Below are 22,135 nucleotides of genomic sequence, written 5' to 3'. Positions count from 1 at the left end.
ACGGCGCAGAGCAGTTTTTTAGCCTCTACGTCACATGGAGAGCTTCCAGCCACGTCATCACTTCCTCGAGCCTTATTTGGGTGGTTTCCTGTCGGCCTGATCTGAGAGCGAGTTCAGGCCCGTCCTGCAGCTGCAGCTCCATACTGACAGACAGGAGGCGGCTCTGTCAGCAGCTCGGTTTATGATGATCGGTCTATGGGGAGTCTGCAGCCCTGCAGCACAGATACCTTTAAAAAAATCCTGTCACATGCAGAAGTTCAAAGTGCTACAGACTTCCCTCAGGTGTTTCTCTCATTTAAGTTAACCTATTTGTGCTAGAATAGTTTTCTTGATCAGATGGATTCTTGTGGATTTTACTTCGTAAAACATCAACACTCCGTCAGCACGATACTCTTTGTAGCTGCTGACTATTTTCAAAATTATCAATTTCGTAAATCAATGAATAAATTTTTCACAAACTTACAAAATGTGACTTCTAGTGACAATTCATGTTGGAATCTGAGGTCAATCAGGATCAGTGAGCCAGCTAGAAACTTTGACAACACAGAAAATAGCAAAAAGGTTAGAGAAGAAAATTGGTTCAGAATGCAGCATATTTAACCAGAAATGGACAAATGATAGTTCAATGTAGGCTAAAGAAAACTCTGTCTCATCTGCTGGGAAGCTGTGTCTGTGTGTAACTAGTACGATCAGTTAGTCTTAGTGTTTGTGGCATTATAAATTCTGCCATAAGGACAAGTATGAAAGCTTGCAAGGTCAAATGTGATCAGACAAACTGCCAAAGCTGAAAAATGGGCTGTTAGCTCAGCAAAGTATATTTGTATGCTAAGTTCAGCTGAACCAGTCATCTGTTTGGGCTAGCTATCATGTTGCTAAACTGGTAGCAAGTTGCTGCACACCCTTCAGTAGGCTAATTAATAATTTGTTAAGAAATGTATGAGTGCAGAAGACATTAGAGGAGTTGTGCTGCGATAAAAAAAATTATCTTCAGTGCAGGGAGGCTGTTAGCAAGTATAATCACAAAACAAATTGAAGAAATGCGGGGTATAGGGGGTTAATGTATATTCTGAGCTGCAGGGGTAAAAAAAAACAAACACTTTTTTTTAAAAGCTTTTGGTGAGAGCAATCACATGCAGGAAACAGCACAGCTGCTAATTTTATTTGTGGACTCCACCACTGCAGTGCCACTGCCTTATTCACCAACAAGCGCTGGGCTGCAAAGTGCTAAAGTGGGATGCTGTCATGAAGGGTGTGGTGCCATGCATGAACTTCATCAGAGCTTTGGGATTCACAAGTCTTTGAGATTGGCTGTGACTGGAATGTAACCTAATATTGAGCTTCTCACCAGCCAGATGCAGGCATACAGGTCACACTGATGAACATGTATAATGGGTGAGCCCACTATTCAGACTTAAATTGCAAAATTAGTATGAACAATGTAATTATGGAACTGATAATACTCTTAAATAGTCTACATCGCTCTTGTGAAGTAATGCTCGTGTGTAAGTCAACTAGAGTGCATCACAAAATGATAGACATAGCAAACATATAAAGATGAAGATATTTATTTACCTTAAAGTATTGGGCACACCAACAGTAGGTTGGAAGGTTGAAGGGTAAGGTATGACCTCTGAACCATGTAAACAAAGACCCTTGCTTTTTTACTTCCTCTGCCAGTCATCTTGCGACTCTGTCAGCAGCATTTTTTAAGATGGGTTGCTGACATCTTGAAATTGTTTTGGATCCTTCAGTTGAACATCTATGTTTGAGTGTTTGTATTAGCTGCAATATCACTGCCATAGTTTCACAAACTCTTGAATGGGCCAGCAGCACAAATGGCTGAATGAATCTCAGATTGAGTTTTTTGGTTGAATTTCCTTTATATGAATCGTTTTAATTTGGTTAAACTTAAGTTTATCAGCTTTGGTAAAGTTTGTCTAGTTTAGTTAAGTCTGTTTAGACTTCTTGAGTTGGTTTGGTTTAATATTGCTTGGTTTGGTTCAGTGTCTAAGCTAAGTTTAGTTTTATTAATTTTTGAGATGATAATCTATGACGAATAATTTATTTCATCAGTACAGTTGCATAACTTCCAGGCAGGTGAGTCATGCTTTTTGTGGTCACACAATTCAACAATTTAATGAGGCTTATTCTTTAATGGAAGAAATGTCCTAAAAACGACTATGACACCAACAGAAATGCAAACTACACGTATAAAACAAGCATCTAAAATTTTGTTTTGACAATTTTAAAGCATATTTTTGATTTGGACACAAAAACCAACCCTGTCATGGCTCCAAGTACAGCAAACTCAATTTTTTTTTTTTTAATCTAGATTACTTTTACAACACAGCACAATTTATCAAGTCACACTTATCTGATATTTCAAAGATAGATTTATCAAAGACTGATCCACTTTATCTGATTTCGCCCTAATCTGGAATGTTTTCATGGATAAACAAATCCCCAAATTCTGATGCGTCCATGAACATCGTAAACTTAACACTCCGTTTGCTTTAAACCTGCCTCGCATTAAGCCACAAACAGAATTATTTCGCGGATTTCTGTTTCGTTTTTTGTTCTAGGAATATCGTGAAGTAGAATAAAAGACAAAGCAGATATATTCACCTTAATGTTCTCGTCCAAAATGAGAAATTTACGAAGGATTTCTACGCTGTTACCGCGCTGCTTGGACGTCTAATGGCTTCTCATGATAGAAATCGGCAGTTTAGCTCCGGATCAAGGACGATGATGGGTCGGAAAAGGGTGTGATTTGGAGGATGCGGGCATCGATCCCGCTACCTCTCGCATGCTAAGCGAGCGCTCTACCATTTGAGCTAATCCCCCGATGTCTCATGGAGGGATCACGTGCAGAGCTTATGGTTTACACATGTCGGTTAGTAAAAGGAGTAGTGACCGGCTCCGTGTTTAACTGCCAGGTAACGGATGATTGGGTAAAATATGATCTGAAGGAACATGATTGGTGGCTGTGTGAAGCGCGGGAGGAGCGAGAGGTGAAAATAGCAATGGAGACGATGAGTTTATTTGCTATAACAGCTCACTAAGGTTAGACCAAATACTTAACTAGAGGCTTGTATCTCACCGTGACTCAGCAATGAGCAGCTGTATTAAGTGGATCAATCATACTTATCTAAACATAGATAGGAAAATAGTGTTTTATGTAGTTATTTTGCGTCTTTTCTTTCATGGTACTTTTCAGAGAGGGATTCGAGACCAGCTCGGTGCACAACAGAAACAGTTTTATGTGTCATGTTTTATGAAAAATCAAAAATACAAAAGGCTACAGGTGGTTAATAAAAAGTAGTGCATAAAGATGCTGATCATGAGAGGCAGCAATAGCTCAAATCTACATTAGATGAACACCTGTCACATTTTTATATGGAAAAGTCACTGCATATAGGAATAAATACGATTCACAACTCACTGCTAAGTATGACTCATTTTTGGGGGGCTGTTCCTTTTTATGTACAATGACTGTAGCCTCAGATACACACTTCAAAAAGCTTTGGCACTCATCATCTTGTTTTGGATATCAAAAGTATCCATATTTGGCAATGATTCTGATATGTCTTTCTGTGTGTGTATACGTAGCTTTGGGACTGATAACATATTAAAACATTAAAATTGTAAAATATTTCACATTATAAAGGTGTATTGAAAAGTCACTGCTGCCTCCTGCTGGACATCAGAGAGAATGCAGGTCTATTAAACTATCATGACTGTACTGACGGGAAGGATAGCAGCTAGTGGGTGAACATACGGACACTCAAAAGATCCAAGTAGTACATCATCATCATCCATATTGTCATCCACATCATCATCATCACTTAAAAAACATTTAATGAGAAATCTCAGTCTAGAGACAAAGATAAAGAAAAACATCAACAAGGGTTTTTTGTAATAAGAAATGAATGTGTGTGTGTGTGTGTGTGTGTGTGTGTGTGTGTGTGTGTGTGTGTGTGTGTGTGTGTGTGTGTGTGTGTGTGTGTGTGTGTGTGTGTGAGTTCAACTGCTTTATAAAGATTATGACAGAGTCCCAAAGCAGAAATAGAACAAAGCTGAGACATGTCGGCATGTGGCAGCCGGCTGCAGGAATACCAGGAGGGCTGCATTTAGACTGTGAGCACACACACACACACACACACACACACACACACACACACACACACACACACACACACACACACTCACACACACACACACACAGGAACGCTGCTGGAAGTTTCCAATGGGTCTGTGTGAGTATATAAGCAGCTGAGAGGAGCTCCTCTGACAGACAAATAGACTCCGGACTGAAGCTCCTGATCTGAAACCAGAACCTCCTCTGCCTCTTCTGCATCCTTATTCTCCAAGATGTTGTGCCCCAGCGTCTTCCAGCCATCCCCCGTCAGCATGACCCCTTTCCTGGACTTTCACTGGCCAGTCCGCAGCCTGTGGCCTGAGACCCGGCCGCTGTTCTTCCATCTGGAGCAGGAGATGATTCGTCACATGCAGGAGATGAGACAGAACATTGAGTTCATGGAGAGGCTACACCAAAAGATCTTCGAGGAAATAGACTCCCCCGCCTCATCTGCCGGGTTCTTTAAGCCCATCACCTTCCAGGAGCTGGGGAAAGACGGGACCAGCTTTGCCCTCAGTCTGGACACTCAGGAGTTCTCCCCACAGGAGCTGTCGGTCAAACAGGTGGGCAGGAAGCTGAGGGTGAGTGGCCGCACAGAGAAGAAGAAAGAGGACGAGAAGGGCTCCTACTCTTACAAGTGTCAGGAGTTCAGGCAGGAGTTTGACCTGCCAGACGGCGTAGACCCTGAGGCCGTCACCTGCTCCCTTTCAGGAGGCAGACTGCAGATCCAGGCACCACGGGAGAAACCAGCGCATGATGGGAAGGAGAGGGTCATCCCCATTAATATCACACCAGCTCCTGCCCTCACTTCTTCAGGTGAAGGAGCAGAGGGGAGCACCACGTCCTCTTCAGAGAGCAGCACTGCTAAAAACTGAACCCACACCTAGTCAACCATCTCCTCTATTTACCTATCTTTGTTGTTTCAGTGTTACTGTATCTGAAGGGAACATGACGCTGATAGTCTGTCCTCGCACTTTATTTTTAGCTCTTTGTAATAAATTTTTCTTTGATGTTTAAAGTTTCAGAATCAAGTTTGAGTTATTTCAGTTCTTTGGTTTGTCACATGGGAGAAGATGTGACCATATCTCTTTTTCTGTGCAAACTTCAACAAGAAGAAAGAATCTTCTTCTCATTAATATATCTAAGCAATTATAAAGTTTCCAAAAAGTTTCCTCTCAGTGAAACATTTAATCTTGCAATATAATATTATCTAAAAATCTAAGTTTGTCTGCCATTTTGGTTTTACATAAAATATCTCTTACAGCTGTACCCCAAAAAACCAAAACACATAAATCATGCTGCTTTTAAAAAATGTTTGCAATAATTGTCACATTTTCATTTTTTTTTTTGAAAACTTTAAAGAATTGACTAACCAAGATGACTTATGCTTTGAATCTTTCATTTCACAGCTTCATGCTATTTTTTTTAAATTTACATTTCTTTGACTTTAGTTCCTATTTAAATTAATTTAATGTTTAAGCTATTTCACATTTTTTAAGGTAAAAATCTTGTTTTTCCAATTAACTGTGTCACAACTGTATACCTCATAATGAATCAAAACTTTGCTTTTTTCCCCCAAAAATTTGCTACTTTTATCATGACGCAAAATTTGTCAAATTTCAATTTTTTGTTATATAAAATAGTCACTCCTCATGTCTTGAGGAACATTTTCTTAACAAAAGTAACTCAATATTTAATCATATATGTATTTTGATTACTTCTTTTTTCTTATTCCTTGGCTTTTTGTCAGTATTGTTTTAACCTTTTCTCACAAAAAGTGAAAAGATGAAGCCTTTGGTCACTTTAATGAAAAAAAAAAAAACTTAATGATCATCTTTTTTTGTAGATAAACAAACTGAAAAAGTTATGTCCTCCTCGACTATTTTAGTGTGTAGGGTGTGATGGTAATAAACACAGGACACAACTTTTTTCTCTTTCTTTGTAAAATAATTCTCAATAAACTTAATTTATTCACAAACTGCTTTTCAAATTTCCATGTTGGCATTGTTCTTTTTTTAAATCACATACAATAAAAAACATTTCTAAAAGACAAGAGATGTCCGAGTCTCTGCGCTAACTTTGTACAACAACTGCTTGTCCGTCATCCTCAAGCTTCTTTTATTTTTTTCAAACACAATGTGTTCATGGCTGACACTTCGGCACGCTCAGACATCAGTTTAGAAATATTAAGAAAAAACAGCAGAAAATAATCAACCGAGGGACTAAAAATTTAACAGCTACAGTACACATTTCCTTTTCTTCTCCATTAGTTTTGTCTTTTCCTTTTTTTTCTTTTAACGTCTTGATTTACAGAATAATAGAATATGTTCAGTTAAGGCTTATGTTGGGTGTTATGAAGCAAACAAACCAACCAGGAGGGAGGACAGAGGGGCGTGTGTGTGTGAGAGAGTGAGCGTGTGAGAGGGGATCACAGATCACAGACAAGGTTCGTCTAACAGAGGCGCTGTCTTTGCCTATGTATGATACAGGGACACTTTATGTGTGTGTGTGTATTTTTGGAGGAACTTATTGTTATTGATATCTTAGACTTGTTTTGTATGTTTAACAAGGACACTATCCCAAACATAACATTTATTAACGGGACAGTGTTTGTTTCTCACTGGTATGCAAAACAGGAGCTGTGTGTAAGTGGTTTTGTTTATGTGCATTACAGGGACACTTTCTGTGAGAATATGTGAGTGATATGAGGAAAGTGTGTTTGTAGCTAAGCATCAGTGAAAGTTTGCTTTAGCTTCTGAGTGTCTCATGCTTGTGTGTGAAGTGCTGAACTAGGACCAGGATCCTTTTAGCCTAGCCTAGCCTAGCCTAGCATAGCATAAAGACTTGTAGAAGCTGTTTCCAACATTTCTTCCTGCTTCTTTCTGTCTTTGGCCTGGACAACTATGATTTGGGCTACATGCTAAAGTCACACTGCTGATACCCAAGTTAAAGTTTCCATATTAACTATATCATGTATTTGTTAGCATGCTAGCATTAGCTTCTGGTCAAATCTCAAACCTCTCATTGAAACTTTAGAGAAGTTGAAAAAACTAACACGGCTTTGGCTCATATCTATCTACGACGACTAATTATGGATTATGTTTGATAACCCATAACAATCAAATGCTGTTGGCATGAAGCACCCAGACTGCAGTAGCGATACTCAGGATGGAATTAAGACAATATATCCAAACATGGTTAGCTTTAGAGCTAGCCCTTGTGTACTATCAGATACTTGCACATAATTCATTTGTAGTTTTAACTGGTAAGATTTTAAATGTTACTACAAAGAAACAGCTATGTATTGACATTTTCCTGGTGTGTTGGCAGCCGTTTTGCCTGGAGTTTATTCATTTTTGGGTGGTGATGTTGATGCTTCTCAGGGTAGCTAAAATCACAGTTTGAAGATAAAGTTTGGGTCAACACTGCCTTTAGGCTAAGCTAGGCAAAAGATATCCTGACCCCAGTTACTCTGAAAGCTAAACTGTTGTGTTAGGAGAGCTACATCCAAACCAACAGCAGGTTGATGCCAGCTGAAATCAAACAGGTGTTTTTCTCACACACGTCCAGACATACACGCTAGCTCTGATTTTCAGTGAGTTAATAGTTTCTGTGTTCAATTAAAAAAGCGCAGAAAATTCGACACATATAGTGACACTAATCCATCACAGCTAACACTGAGTAGCTTGAGATTTACTGGAGTGGTGCAATCAGGGACAATTGGAGTTCAGAGATCTGACAGTGGTCTGCTGTGCTGTAATTCCACCATATTTTTTTTAACTGTTGATTGTCTAATTGTGTTGTTTTCTTTATAATTGGCATCTGACCGCTGACTCCTGGATAACAGTCCGTCCTTGAACGCATTGCTCAAGAACTGTCTGATACTATGTGTTTTACATCGCCACGACAATAACTTCTTATCATTAACAATTCAAATCTTCCAATAGTTTACTGTGATGGATCATTGCACTACAGGCTTGACAGAAATGATGTAAAATGAGGAGATGAGAATTAACCAGAGCCTGATTTGAGACAACCAGCAGGAATGTGAAGAGAGTAAAGATTTGAGAATATGTACAGTAGATTAAGCCGTATAGTACGTAATGCTGCAGTGACACACAGAATTTGTTCTTTTAATGTGAAAATCTGTAACCTGTGAGCCTTTTTAGTCAACTGTCCAAACAACACTCTTCTGGTGGCTCAGTGCGACTTGAGGATCAGGACTGAATCCAGACTGTAACTCTTTGTAGCACTGAGTGTCAAGAAATGTCACATTGAGCTAGACAGCAGTTATCTTAATATCGTCAAAACAAATGAGTTATAGAGAAAGGAACGCCTTTAAAGCTAGACTGTTTGTAAACGTGTTTTTTCTGTGAAGTTTTAACATGTGGCTCTATGGGGATTAACTTGCTGCTGGAGACAGACTGCAGTGGACACTCAGTAAAATGCAGGTTTAAAGAGCTCCCGCTTTTAACTTTTCAATCTTTAGAGGTTTCTTGTCTTTTTTTGTTTTGTTTTAGAAGTAAATAAAAAAGAGACATCATTAATTTCCCCTTTTAACACTTCAGACTGTTTGGACTCAGTCTGGGCTCAGTCTGGATACAGGTCACATGAATCACATGGTGATAAAGGTACAGCCACGCACACATGCACACACACACACACGCACACACACACACAGGATTGAATGAGCAGGGGTGTGATAGGAATGTTTGAACACTTGGGTGAGGGACAGCATCAGTGACTACCTGCCTTCAGTGAAGTCTGAAAGGATGACGCCACACAACAGCAGAGAACCTGAATGCATTGTAACACCAAGGTCACATGACTGAGACACACTGTGTTCATGTGCACACGTTTGTGCACCAGACTTTGTGAGTTCATGATGGATATAAATAAAGTTGAGAGTTTCTATCTTTGTTTTAGTGTCTATGATAGAGGATCAGAGCCTTGCAAAGGAAAAAAAAAGAGCCATCTCATAAAGAAAGTTGAACTGTACAAGATTAAATTACAGCTTTGTTCCCTCCTAACTTTATCATATGAGATTATGGAAACATCAGCCAGACTTTCGAACTTTTACTGTGTCACATTTCAACTCTGTCGACCTAAAATTTGTTACATTTTGACTTGAATCTTGAGACAATACGACTCAAATCGCATAAAACTTTGACCTAGTTCAACTTTAATCTTGGCACATTTCTTAATTATGTTTTTATTCTCTGTACATGAAGACTTTATGTCTGTTTAAATATCAAAGTAATTTAATCTCCTCGCATAACCTAATTTTTGTTGTAGGACAGCTTGATTTCAAATTGAATCTCATCCCGTTTAAACATTACAATTTTTTTTCCAATTTAATCTCTTCACATTAAGACTTGATTTCAACTTCAATTCTATGACATTAAAACTTTGTCAATTTGAATCTCATAAGATTAGGACTCTAAAAATCTTGTCAAATTTAAACTTTTTTTTAGCTCTTTAAATTTTATGATTTAAGTAATTTATTTCAACCTCGTTGCATCACACTACAACTTGATTTCAACTTTATCTCTGACTTTTATCTTGCCACATTACAAGTTAAAGTCAACTTAAATCTTGCAAGATCCCAAATTTAACAGTCACATAACAACCTTGATAATGTATGAAAACAAAAATTAGACTTGAATCTCATCTTATTGCCACTTAAATCTTGCCACATTACTATTTAAATATTGTCACATTACGACTTGATTTCCACTTAAATCTCGCTTTACACAACGTTATTTTTACTTTATTTCTCACAAGAGTCTGACTTTGATTTCATTACATTAGAACTTCATTTTGGCTTTAATCTCATTACATTACAACCTCATGTATTCCTACATCTTGTAAATACACGATTATCGCTTCAAGTGACTTTAGTCTTTTCACTATGTCTTCATTCTCAAAGTCTGAGTTTTCAACTGTGTTTTGAATATCTTGATGCTCTGTCATAAACATCAACTGGCTTGCCCTCTTTAAAAATAAATGGAGAAAAAAAAAATTGATAAAGACAGTGTGTATTTTCTGCCCACCTTCTTTTTATTTCACTTTGGGAGTTTTGGTTGAAGTGTCCCATTAAACGGGGACACAGATTATTTATCATGCTCTTTTAAGTCAGAGATCTGAACAGAGAGTGTATGTATGTGTGTGTGTGTGTGTGTGTGTGTGTGTGTGTATGTGTGTTTTAGCTCAGTGCTGTTGTGCAGTGTCAGCCTCAGACTCAGCAGCTGTGTACGGAAACACCAGGGGCATTAAAAGCACCCGCACAGCCCAAGTCCTGGTCCCAGAGTGTCCTCGGGTACCTGAACAGCTGCTTTTTGAAGCGTTAGCTAGAAGCTAACAGGTTCAGACTTGGACCTGGACTCTGAGCATGCAGGTTCCTCTGATCCTCAAAGTGGGGGGAGTCACCGTGCCTCATGGTGCTGGCAGTCACATCATCACTGTCGTCGTCAATCAGCTTCGTTCAGCTCATCCAATGAGAGAAGGTGTTGTTCCTGAGAGCCTTGCTGATTGGGGGCAAGGAGGTGGAGAGTGTTGAGACGATGGTCTAGGAAGAGGGGGATCCTTTCAAAATAAAACTAACTGATAAACTGAACAGAGAACAGCCTTCCATTTACAAACGTGTCAGTTTTCTTCAATTAAGTTCAGGTCCAGTTCTGTACAATCCCTCTCAAACACAGCCTGCTGCGCAGCTTCGCGCTCCTCTGCCTCTTCTTCCCCATCATCGTCCTCATCATCGTCTTCTCGGCACTCCTCGTCGCTCTCACTCAGCGGCCCGATGCTGGACCTGCCCAGACACTCAGCTGGGGAGCACGAGCGCCGGAAGTCTCCCATGAAAGACTCCATGCCCATACAGATGTCTCCCCCGCAGGCCAGCCTGCCACCACCGCGCTCCAGACACTGAGGGTCGATGCTGCGCGTCTGCAAGAAGAAACACAGAGACATCTGCTAAATACGCTCTGTAGAAACACACAATAAAGACTCACAAAAACTGGTCCAGCTTTACAGTTTCTTAGCGATTTCTCTCTTTAAACCACAAGAATGCGTTAAAGATGTAAAAGACTGAGCCAGTTGTCCAGATACCTGGGTCATCTTAGTAAAGTCGAGGACAGGCCTGGCACAGGGTCTGTCAGGGTCTCGGCGTCTCTTCAGACCCGGTTTGAGCAGCAACAAGTCACAGGGCTGCGAGTGGCAGCGTGGCAGCTGAGGGGGCAGACTGCGGCGCAGGGACGACGGCGTGCTGCAGGCTGAAGAGGGTGAGGCTGGCACTGGGCCCCCCCTGGCTGCTCCCACCATGGTGGCACAGCCTTGAGGGGGCGGAGCTACAGCCTGGTTCGGAACATGAGGTGGGGGGAGGAAGGTGGAGGCCGTTGAGTCTCTTATGAGCACAGGGGAGAGGGAAAAACGCCTCTGTGGAGGGGGAGGTGGGTGGAGGGGAGAAGGTGAGGAGGAGCATGAGGAAGGGGAGGGGAAGAAGCAGCAGCAGGCTCCTCCCCCTGCCGCTGCCTCGCTGGGGTCCCAGGGAAAGGTCCAGGGCAGCGGGGAGTCCGGGGACAGTGCCAGGCTGAAGAAGGTGGGGCTGGATGATGAGTGAAGCGAGGAGTTCAGAGATGAGCTTGGCGCCCTGAGGGGACAGGCTCCTCCCCCTGACACACCTGCCCCTATACCTCCTCCTCCCACCCCCACCCCTGCAGCCGTGACACCTCCTCCTGCACCACCATGGCACTGCTGACGGCTGACAGGGGTCCAGACCCGGGATGCACTGGGCCTCCAGGTGTAGCGGCAGCGTGACAGGTCCTCCGGCACTGACAGTGAGCGGCAGTGACGTTTTGGGGGTGGCGGCGGAGGAGGAGGTGGCCCAGGGCCAGCAGGGGCCACTGGGGCCCCTGGGAGGGACAGCTCAGAGGCGGAGGTGCTGGGGGCCAGGGGCCGATGCTGCTGAGGCTGAGAGGGGCCATCCAGGGGGTCACCCCCTTCCTGCAGGTGAGCATCTGGAGGCACCAGAGGGAGGGGGCCAGGGGGGAAACTAGAGCTCAGTAACCCCCCCTGCAGGCCAGACTTAGAGGGAGGGCAGAGCTGCCAGTAGCTGCTCTCTGAGGGCACAGACAAAAACACACAGATTTAAAGTTCGGCTCTTTTTTCAACAGACAGACTTATGATTCTGTAGCTATCCAGTCAGCTGAGTTTTCTAAACCCAGCCAGTTCAAAGCTACAACGGTGGCTTTACAACAACACCCTACAGTAACGCTGCAGGGACAATTGGTTCAAGAGAAGAAGAAACTCCAAAATCAGGAATCTGCAACCTATTTCTTAACCTTTTTAGTATAACTGCTTAAAGCACATTAAAGATGTGTTCACACACTCACCAGGCATCAAGCCATCTGGCGGCCAGCACTCTGGGAGGGTTTTTGGGTCCAGCAGGGACTGAGACAAAGAACAGTGAGTAAACAGTGATGTTTATTTCAGAGATGATGCCGTGAATCCATCAATCGACACATGATGTGAAGAGAAAAGAGAGCTTAAGATGAGACTCACCAGATAACAGTCCCCTGGCTGAGCAGGGTCGCCTTCCAGAGTCTGCGTCCTCAAGCTCTCCACCAGCAGCGTGACCACAGCATGGTGGCAGGGGAGGAGGGGGGAGACAGGTGGGGGAGGAGGGGGGAAGGAGACAGGGAGAGAAGGAGGAAGAGGGGAAGGGGAGGAGAGGGGAGGAGAGAGAGAAGGAAGAGGAGGATGGAGGGGAGGGCCACGCCGGTTTGTGTGTCCGTCCGTCCGTCCAATCAGTCTCAGGAGGGAGAGAAGGAGGGGCCAAGGGCTGAGACTCCTCCTCCTCACCGCCTCAGGGCCAGGTAGCCCTGCCCACTCTCACAAGGACATCATCTGTCAGCTGTTGCCTCTGGCAACACACCTGCGGAAGGAGAGTCAAGTGAGCACTTTAGTTTTATTCATTAAGGGATATCAACCGATGAGAACACACCAGAGATCTCAGGTGAGTTACGTTGCCTGGAAAAACTGTCGTAAGTGTTTTATCAGGTTTTATGTTGCACCAAAACTAAAAACTGACAAATATTTTATTCCAGGACATATTCTCTCAAATATTGATCTCAAATCTTGTAATGACCTATAGGACAAGGACCAAAACCAATACTGGATGGATGAGGTCTTCAGGCCCTTCAACAGCACCGGTTTATCGCCACATCCACAAATGAAGGTTTAAACTGTGGCTTGCAAAGAAAAAAACAGGTATGAAAACAATCTAGATTACGATTGAAGTGGTAACTTGTCCCGTGGTCTGATGAATGCAAATCTGACTCTGAAATTATGGATGCTGTGTCTGGAGAGGAGACAAAGCATCAGGCTTGGTCTCAGCTCATAGTTCAAAGACAGTATCCCTGATGGCCTGGGGATCAGAAGAGTCCATGCCATGGGGAGCTTACACATCTGTAAAGGCTCTGTTTATGCTGAAAAATATCTACAGGTTTAGAAGCAACACAGTCTGCCATCCAGATAATGACTTTTTCTGGAAGACCTTACAGATTTCAGAGAGAGAAAAACAAACCTGTGCAGACTATCGGAAATAAATAATATTTAAAATGAGCAGATATTTTCATCAAGCAAAATGTTATATAGTTCGAACCTTTGCAAAACTATATTCACTCCATTTTCACCTAAATGTCACTTTGAATGATTTACAAAAAATAAATAAATTGTTCTGACCTGTCACATGTACCCTCTATGATTTATGTTTTTGGATATGTGACAGTTACAGTTACATTACACCTGTTTAACCTGCACCTGGTGCAGAGCACATGAGGTCAGAGGCCGCACACAGCAGAACCCCCCCCCCCCCCCCCCCCCCCCCTCATTTATCTAACATGTGTTGGACAACTTTAATAAAGGCTCCCAGTGTTTGCGGATGACAGGCTGTCCCTGGCAGTGGAGGCCATTGTGCAGCCTGAGCAGAGCTGGTGTTCTGACGAGCTAAGCTGCTTTGGGAAAGACACTACCGACAGAAGGTGCAATCAGTATACTATTTATCAATATTTTTGCTATCAAAAAAGGTTAGTGCATTGTACACATGATGTACGCAGATTTGATTCTATTATAAAAATATGACTCAAGGATTTAGAAAAAATATGCCTCAATAGACTGCCATCCTCTGTTAAGCTCCCAACGGTGACAGGCGGCATGATTCTGGCTTTGGGCATGCGCAGCATCGCTTTTCAATGAGTAGCACTTTTCGACATAACATCAGGCTCACTAAGGCTGCGGCTAGCATGTGGCTAACGTATCCCATTGTTTTCAATGGGGAATGCTAACACAGATATAAAAAGGTTTATCGTTTGAGTTCTGGGTTAAAGTGTGAATGGCATTGTGATTTTTTTCTACACTATCTTCATATAGAAGAATAAAATGATTACATGTTTTAAATATTAATGCACAATGTTACATCAGCGGGCGGCTCAGCATCACCTGCACAGTTAGCCTGCTATAAATAATATGTCATCTCGTTATTACTTTCAAGGTCGGCACAATAAATTCAGCCATTTTGCTCTCAGACACACAGCGGAGGACCTAACACTGTGCCCCCAGCACGGCATCACACACTCTGGGGGCTCATGTCGCTCTGCTTCGCGGGGCTGCGGGGCTAACAGGCGGCTCAACCGGCCGTGTGTCTGCATCCAGGGGCAGCAGCTAGCTCTGTGTGGCTAACTGACCTGCCCAGGGTTAGCCGGCTAGCAGCGCACGCTGCGGACCAAACGAAAGCGAACTAACGCTCGAGATACTTCGCTTGCGTTCATTGTGTATTTCAAGAGGCAGGTTCGCTGCGTGCTGGGATACCTAGCGACGCAAACCAGGCGTTACTAGGTATCCCTTCATGCAGCGAGCATTCTCCTTCACCATGTCATAATCTTTCCTTTTTAGATAAAGATGGCATAATGATGGTAAAAACCACCACGGCTTGTTGTTTTCATTAAAATTACTCCAAAACGGAAGACAAAAAAATGCCCAATGAAGCTGGGCGTGCGCGACCAGAGGGCGAATTGTTCGTGAGCATTGGGTCTGTACCGTTAGCCAGCTAGCAACGTTAGCCGGCTAGCAGCGTTAGCCGCGATGATCCAACAAACAAACCCTGTGAATATCAGAGCAGGCATTCCTACTGTTGTCTCTTCCCCAGCCTTCAGCTCACAGAGGTTATTTCTGTATAACCATGAACAATCAACATGCTTGAATACATCCTTAAAGGGGGGACGGAAAGCGATAATAATGACGGGGATGATGATACCGTCTGTCCGGCCTGTGAACGCTGTGAGCGACGCGTGAGGAGGAAAACACGGCGGGATGCTGCAGGATGGATCAGCCTGGACCGGTTAACCTCCACAGACGGAGTACCACCTTATCAACGCTTATTCTGCTCACTGTCAGCTGGTTGAGGCGCTTACCTTGACAGACAGCTCCTTCGGGTGCGGCGGTGAGGCGGCTCCTGTGATGCGGCGGGCCGGTAGACAGCGGCGGAGCGCGGTGTATTGACCCAGTGTTATTAAAGAGCAGATCGCACCGCTCCTCTTGCCGCTGCCGCTGTCAGCACCGAACCTCAACAATGAATTAAATCTAGATCGAAACGCTGACAGTGGGCTCTGCAGGGTCCGGCACGGGACCAAACCTCGTCTAGAATCAGGATCCACAATGCTGCGATGATTAAATCATAATAATAAAGAGTGAGCGCGCACACGCCCGTGAGCGGCAGGCATTCATAAATAACATTTACGGTGGCAGGAGGAGGAGGAGGAGGGGCGGCGCTACTCTTCATTACCACAGCTCGTGCACCTGTTTTTATTCCTGCTTTATTTTATTCCATCTCATACATGGCCTTTTTAAGAATCTGCGGATCTTATCAGAGGTTAAGGAGGTATAAATAAAATTCAGCAGCCTGAGAAAAAGCTGTGAACGCTGAAGGATGATGGGAGTTGTAGTCTGACGCCCGGACTCATCTTGTTTACAGCAGCAGCTCTGCGGTCTGATGCTCTTGTTCGTCAGTTCTGTAGATTGTATACAATAACGTAAACATTTAGGAGGCAAAACGGTAAGAGATACTGTGTTCTTAAGACACACACATTCACATAACTCGTGGTCAGTCACTCTGACTGCAGCAGCACACCATGTGGACGGAGGAGTCTACTCCTGTCTCATCCTATAATTTATCCAAGCTTAGATTTTTAAATATAAAAGTATCAATACTGGTTGATTATTTTACATTACACAGGGGCATTTAACACTCACTGAAGTACGATTTATTTTAAATTTAATGAAAGTTAGTAGGAAGCTAGTGTAGAAAAAAAATTAGATGAATTACAAACAAAAACCAGCTTCAAAACTGCTAGATAATTTTAATCAAGGCAAACCTCTGGCAAGTATTTGTACACTATCAGCACACACTTTTCACACATCTTTTATTGTAGATGATATCAAGATGATGAGTTTCATATTTTTCAAAAGAATAAATATTTGAGATAAAGGCCAGAAAAAATAACCACTTTTAAGGTTACTTACACTTAAACTATTTTTATCATGTCCATTGTGTGGTTGAAGTAACTCGTTTGGTAACATTTTATGGTTTCAGAAAATTTATCTCCAGATTTTTCTTCAAGTTTCTCAATTTATTTTATACATAATTGGAGAGTAAGGGATCAGAGTCTGAGACGACACCTTCAAGATTTCGCAAATAAACCACACAAAAGTAAGGAACAGAGAATCAATATCTGGCGTTGTAGTAGTAAAAAAAAAAAAAAAAAAAAAAAGCCTATGGCTATCCCTAGAAGTAAGTCCATCTTTAGATTCACCACATGTTCCTGAGAATACCAGAAGAAGACAGGAGATCAGTGTGAATTTTAACACTTTTATTTACATCTTTATTAGTTACATATTTCAGCTCTGCTCTTCAAACAAGCAGCACAAAATACAAATCGAGGAAGACAAAAAGTAAAAGAAAAACACAAAGTGACAGCTGTTTATCCGCCATCATCCGGGTTTTGTTTTTGAGAAAAAACATGGCGGCTCAGAGGAGGAGTCTGACAGCCAGGTGGACAGCAGAGCGTGAAGGTGGACAGAGGACAGCAGAGGCCAAAATGTGACAATAATTTAAATTTATACTAAATGTGAGTTAAACAAAAAGCAGCTTTTCTTCCAGTGCAGGTTCATAAAAATAAAAGGGGTGGGTAGTGCATTTTCATATGCCAGTTAACAGTTAAGTGCAAACTAAAGTGCCACGCTCAGCTGCCACACCTGAAGTGTTCAAGAGCAGCTGGGAAATTTCATCACCTCCAGGGCAGAGTTAAAGTTCCTGTCAGCCCTCCTCCGAGCAGAGATCATGGAGGGTCAATGTTGTCGATCAAAGACCGATCACACTGTGCTGTCTTAAGATAATCTTTCAACTCTCTTAAAAAGACAAACAAACAGGAGACACACAGACTACGACATGTCAAGGAGTTACAGAAGTTCACGGTCTGATCCACCTCTGTGACAGATTGTGAGGTCAGTATGGGTTCCACAGGAGCTGGTCAGAAAACACAGGAACCTGCTGGTCATCAGAGCCGAAATCTACGAGAGGAAAATAAACTGTCACTCAAAAAATTAATGAGACAATCTAAAAGACAGAACAACTCAGGCGCTAAAATAATAAAAAAAAAATATACAAGAGAAAACCATGACTGAGTCAGACAAAATCTAATGGAGTGAATCATTAGAGACAGCACAAACTCTTTAAAGACAAAGAAAACCTATGAGATAAACAAGACAGAACATGATGGATTTAGACTTGAAAGCTACCAGAGCAAAATAACAAGATATAAAAGATATGCAAGAAAAGTGTCAAATACAAAAGCTACGAGAGCTACTGGGGGAAAAAAAGAGTGTGTCATGATCTACAAACAACGAAACATGACAAAAACATACAAATTTACAGAAAGCTAAATCAAGAGTAACAAGACAGATTCTGACAAGAACGCTTCCAGAAATCCGGACACATTAGCTCGACAAGAGAAACAAGAGACTCAGATTTAAACAGAACAAAAAAAAAAAAAAAAGACACGTAGACCAAAGCCATTACAGTGAAATCTTTCAGTGCACCTTAGCAGAGTATTTAAATCTTTAAAGATTTTGCATGTCCTTGTGTCAGAATGTTTTGCTCAGGGATGGGACACAACATTTACCATATTTTCTGGACTATAAGTCACTATTTTTCATAGTTAGGCTGGTCCTGTGACATATAGTTGAGTGCAACTTATAAATCAAAACATACATAGTTTAACATGTTTTAAATGTTAATTTAAACTGACTGACATAAACTGAGGAGCAAACATTACAGTCTACTGCTGCTAGAGGGCACTCTAGGTTTGTGAAAACTATATGCTGCTCCTATAACACAGAAAACAGTAACTGAAATGCTAATGCGGAATGAGATGGGGAGCTTAGTTAATTTTCTTGTTGTGTCACCTTAGCCTCTTCAGCCTCCCAGATATGGTTTATATGCTATTGTGTAGCTCAACTACTGTTAATGTGTTATGTTAACATTTGAGACATCTATTCCATCTTCTGTTCTGTGTGTTACTGTAAAGTTGAATAACTTGCCTTTCCAGGTTAAACTGCTGTTCTTTGTCTTTGATTTTGTGGAATAAATTTCTAAATAAATACGAATTATAGTCCAGTGCAACGTATACGTTTTTCCTCTTGATGACATATTTTTGACTGATGCAAATTTTATGCCGAAACTACTTCTAGTCTGGAAGATACGGTAGTTGAATAGAGCTTTTTTAACATATCTTAAATATGCTGGAATTATTTGTACAAATAAGAAGCATGCCCAATCTCATGCTAACATTACAACCAAAAACCACCAAATCTGGTAACACTAGAGGTGCCTTTGAGAATTTACTGTAATAGCTTTTATTAAACATCTTAGTTTAAATATTTACTCTGATAAGTCCTTGTCCTTTGTCAGTGGCCTGTTATTCCTCAGTAGTACAGTTATGGTCACAGCCCTTAACATGGACAGTAAGAGGCTAAAATTCTGTCTGTACAGACTTCTCACCTGTAGCTTCATCAGGCTCCAGCAGGAGGCGGAGCCAGTCATTCATGTTGTTGTTGTTGGTGGTCATGTGACCCCTGAAGGGGAAGCTCAGTCCAGGAGGAGAGCGCAGAGGTCTGAGGCCGCTGTCCACCTCCTGTAGGGACAGAATAGAAGTATGAACATCTACCTGATTGTTGTATCGTCGTCATTCTTCGTTATGATCAGGTGAGTGTCAGTACTGGCGACAGTGGGCTAATCCAGGGCCCAGATGGCTCCACAGATGTCCCTGCTGACAGAGGAGACACAGAGGAGGCTTTGGAGGCTGCATAAGTCTCCTTCTCTCTCTGCTTGACTCCTTCATCCTCGCACAGTTCAGAGGTCATCTTTGCCAGCTGACTCTGCCTAAACACACAAAGCAGCTATGTTCACAGACTGTCTTAGTCGCTTGGATAATAAAACCAGAAGAGGAATTGAATTCTGGACCTACAGTTGCTCCACCGGGTCCTGCGTCTCTGCAGTGTCCAGCTGGGCCTCGGTCGGAGGGTCCCACAGGTGCAGCGCCCGCCTCCACAGGCGCACCTGCATGTCCCAGGAGCGCCTGCTGTACTTCCTGTACTTGTTGGGGGTTGATGGGTGGAGCTTAGGGTCCCTCATGTGCCTAAAGAGGTAGAGGAGAGATCAGAGCGTACTGGATCATCTCTAGATTCAAATGTAATCGCAATACAATTAGATGTTATAGAAATCCACAAATCTCTGTAAACTAATCACAACACTGAAGGCTGACCAATCAGAGGAAAGGGGTTTGTGGAGCAGGGGGCCTTAAAGAGACAGCAGCTAAAACCTGGAGACTCTCAGTCAGGTCCTGATGTCTTTCAGGACTTTCAGTTCAGCGGGACATCAGAGATTATAACACTTTGTTTTAAGTAGGTCTCAGATCTCTGATAACCTGACTTGAGTGCAATCTTTTTGCAGAATCCCTGTCTGTGTTTTTTGTCACCTGGGGACTTGCTGCAGGTAGTTCTGGTAGCCACTGGTGTTCTTGCCATACTGGATCTGTTTCTGCCGCCGCTTCAGAACTGCTGCGTTGGTCTCTGTGTTGGCTGGGTCAGGGAGGCGGGGGTAGCAGCGACCTAGGGGGGGCCTGTAGGAAAACAGAGTTTAATGGTGAGCACTAACCGGCTTTAATGCCATGTAACCAAATAGAGGACATCCTTGAATGTCAAATTTTGTGGTAATTGTGGACAAAAACACCTTTTCAGTCTTCACTTAGGTCTCATCTATGTGAAATGCAATTCTAATATATTTTAGTTTTCATATAAATTAAAACTCAGATGCATTATTGGCAGAAGTAGTTGGTTGTTTCACATTTTTATATTTCACCAACCTCTTATCCAGATCATCTGTCCCCACAGCCACGCTACTCGTGGACACTTTGAGGATACAACGCTCCAGGATGGAGGGCCTAAAGAGAAGAGAACAAGGCTTTAAAACAACCTGGTTGAGTGAATTTGTTAATCTAAAAAAATTTAAAACACTTAAGTTTGACTTGAACCTTCGAGGCTTGTTGCTGGCAGATCGCTCTCGTCCTCGCAAACTGCTGGCAGCAGGAGGAGATGGGATAGGAGAGACGTTACTGGGAAAGAAAAGAAAAGAAAGCAGAGGATACTGATAAATAAAAAAAAAGGCACAGTTAGATCATAGGCTCATTTAGAAAATGTTTTCTGAGGGAATCCCCTGAGAAGGGGGAACATTTTCTCAAACTGATCTTTGCTGCCCTCTAATGGTCACTGCAGATTAAGGTGTAAGGTACCTCAGCGTTGGCTTTACATTGCCTACTACTTGTAGATTTTCTTTTTTCTAATAAAGTAATGACTTCATGAAAATGTGCTGCTGAATTGTAGAACCACAGACTTGTGTCTTTGGTAATACTCTATTCAGGTTGTCGTCTTCAGCAGCTTAATGAAAGTTTCTTTATCAGGTGTTAAATGAAGAGGTGCATCTCACCTGACTAGGCTGTCGTAAACCGAGCTGCATCCTGGGAGCAGCCATGGCTCGGGGGCAGAGCATCCTGAAGCTGCTGCAGCCAGTAGTGGGTCACTGAGGCCATTCCACACAGCTGCTGACCATCCCTTCACGCACACACAAGACCACGGGCTGAAACAGAAACTTAGAAGGACATGGACATTAATTATTAAATATGTCTAGTTTCATAAAAGACATAAACTGATTACAAATATTTTTAATTGGAAAGGTGTTTGGGATTACAAAACAAAAGGAAAGCTAAAAAAAATAAAAATAAAAATAAAAAATAAAATCCAGCCGAGTGCCCACTGAGGGCTTCAATAGATCCAGGCTCTGATTCACATGTTTGGTTTTGGATTATGTTGCACACTTAAACCTGTAGTTTTAATTATTTAAAAAACTGTTCGCTTAGTTTATCAGATAAATTTTAATATAACCATTCATATAAAGTTATTTTCGTGACATTTAAGAGCAATACTTTTAAAGTACAGCAGACACGCGTGGGTAATGCTGCAGTGATTGCGCCCTGACTACCGCCTGCAGGTTCTACCTGCAACAATCAGCCTATCAGAGAGCAGAACAGGATGATCTGCGTTTAATAATTACTCGAAGTAAATAAATGGAGGCGCCTGAACACCGGCAGAAAGCGGTTAAAAGAATAACTTCTGGGTTTGAAGGTAAAGATTTAATTTTAAGAGTTTGTGAAGCCCAGCTGTAACCTTGAAATACTCAAGTCGGACATGGTTCAAACCTGGAGGACAGCAGCGGGCTCTGGGCTGTTTCCACTCCGCTCGTTGACATTTTATCGCGGTGTGAGTTTGGCGCCTTCTCTTCGGACAGACAGACGCCATTGTTCCGCTTTCACAGCTTTTTAATGAGACGCACCT

At 42.3% G+C, this 22,135-nt stretch overlaps 3 protein-coding genes and 1 non-coding gene across 4 annotated transcripts; 1 reads left to right on the top strand and 3 right to left on the bottom strand.

The window, feature by feature from the left end:
• Positions 1-2,771: 2,771 nt before the first annotated feature.
• Positions 2,772-2,844, bottom strand: trnaa-agc (transfer RNA alanine (anticodon AGC)). The gene has a single exon. It is a non-coding gene; the product is annotated as a tRNA-Ala (tRNA).
• A 1,472-nt stretch (positions 2,845-4,316) lies between these two features.
• Positions 4,317-5,025, top strand: hspb9l (heat shock protein, alpha-crystallin-related, b9-like). Its single transcript, XM_074672773.1, has one exon. It carries the CDS (start codon positions 4,372-4,374, stop codon positions 5,011-5,013), a length of 642 nt encoding a protein of 213 aa, XP_074528874.1. The 5' UTR covers positions 4,317-4,371; the 3' UTR covers positions 5,014-5,025.
• Positions 5,026-6,072: 1,047 nt separating this feature from the next.
• On the bottom strand, positions 6,073-12,768 carry fam53c (family with sequence similarity 53 member C). Its single transcript, XM_074671630.1, has 4 exons — positions 12,695-12,768; positions 12,526-12,583; positions 11,243-12,252; positions 6,073-11,080 (listed from the first exon to the last, which is right to left on the bottom strand). Exons 2-4 carry the CDS (start codon positions 12,530-12,532, stop codon positions 10,784-10,786), a joined length of 1,314 nt encoding a protein of 437 aa, XP_074527731.1. The 5' UTR covers positions 12,533-12,583; positions 12,695-12,768; the 3' UTR covers positions 6,073-10,783.
• Positions 12,769-17,128: 4,360 nt separating this feature from the next.
• slbp2 (stem-loop binding protein 2) lies at positions 17,129-22,104 on the bottom strand. The gene is made up of 9 exons (XM_074671631.1): positions 22,000-22,104; positions 21,231-21,392; positions 20,779-20,859; positions 20,611-20,688; positions 20,224-20,367; positions 19,714-19,884; positions 19,466-19,628; positions 19,248-19,380; positions 17,129-17,758 (listed from the first exon to the last, which is right to left on the bottom strand). The coding sequence occupies exons 1-9, from the start codon at positions 22,047-22,049 to the stop codon at positions 17,694-17,696; spliced, it is 1,047 nt and encodes a 348-aa protein (XP_074527732.1). The 5' UTR covers positions 22,050-22,104; the 3' UTR covers positions 17,129-17,693.
• Positions 22,105-22,135: the final 31 nt, after the last annotated feature.

The sequence above is a fragment of the Halichoeres trimaculatus genome, unplaced genomic scaffold (genome assembly GCF_033239565.1).
Source record: "Halichoeres trimaculatus isolate MK-OKI-2021-1 unplaced genomic scaffold, fHalTri1.1 fHalTri1_scaffold_6, whole genome shotgun sequence".
NCBI classification, from domain to species: Eukaryota; Metazoa; Chordata; class Actinopteri; order Labriformes; family Labridae; genus Halichoeres; species Halichoeres trimaculatus.
The sequence above is the reverse complement of the archived record's forward strand: the minus strand, read 5'-3'. Positions and strand labels throughout refer to the sequence as shown.

Bases quoted from the DNA above. Each gene is read 5' to 3' on its own strand.
- slbp2 (XM_074671631.1), bottom strand. From the start codon at position 22,049: ATGTCAACGAGCGGAGTGGAAACAGCCCAGAGCCCGCTGCTGTCCTCC. The intron at 20,368-20,610 runs GTTGGTGAAATA...GTTTTCCTACAG, and splicing joins ACAGATGATCTGGATAAGAG to GCCCCCCCTAGGTCGCTGCT. The intron at 19,885-20,223 runs GTGACAAAAAAC...CTACCTCTTTAG, and splicing joins TACCTGCAGCAAGTCCCCAG to GCACATGAGGGACCCTAAGC.
- fam53c (XM_074671630.1), bottom strand. The intron at 11,081-11,242 runs GTATCTGGACAA...TTCTTCTTGCAG, and splicing joins ACTTTACTAAGATGACCCAG to ACGCGCAGCATCGACCCTCA.
- hspb9l (XM_074672773.1), top strand. From the start codon at position 4,372: ATGTTGTGCCCCAGCGTCTTCCAGCCATCCCCCGTCAGCATGACCCCT.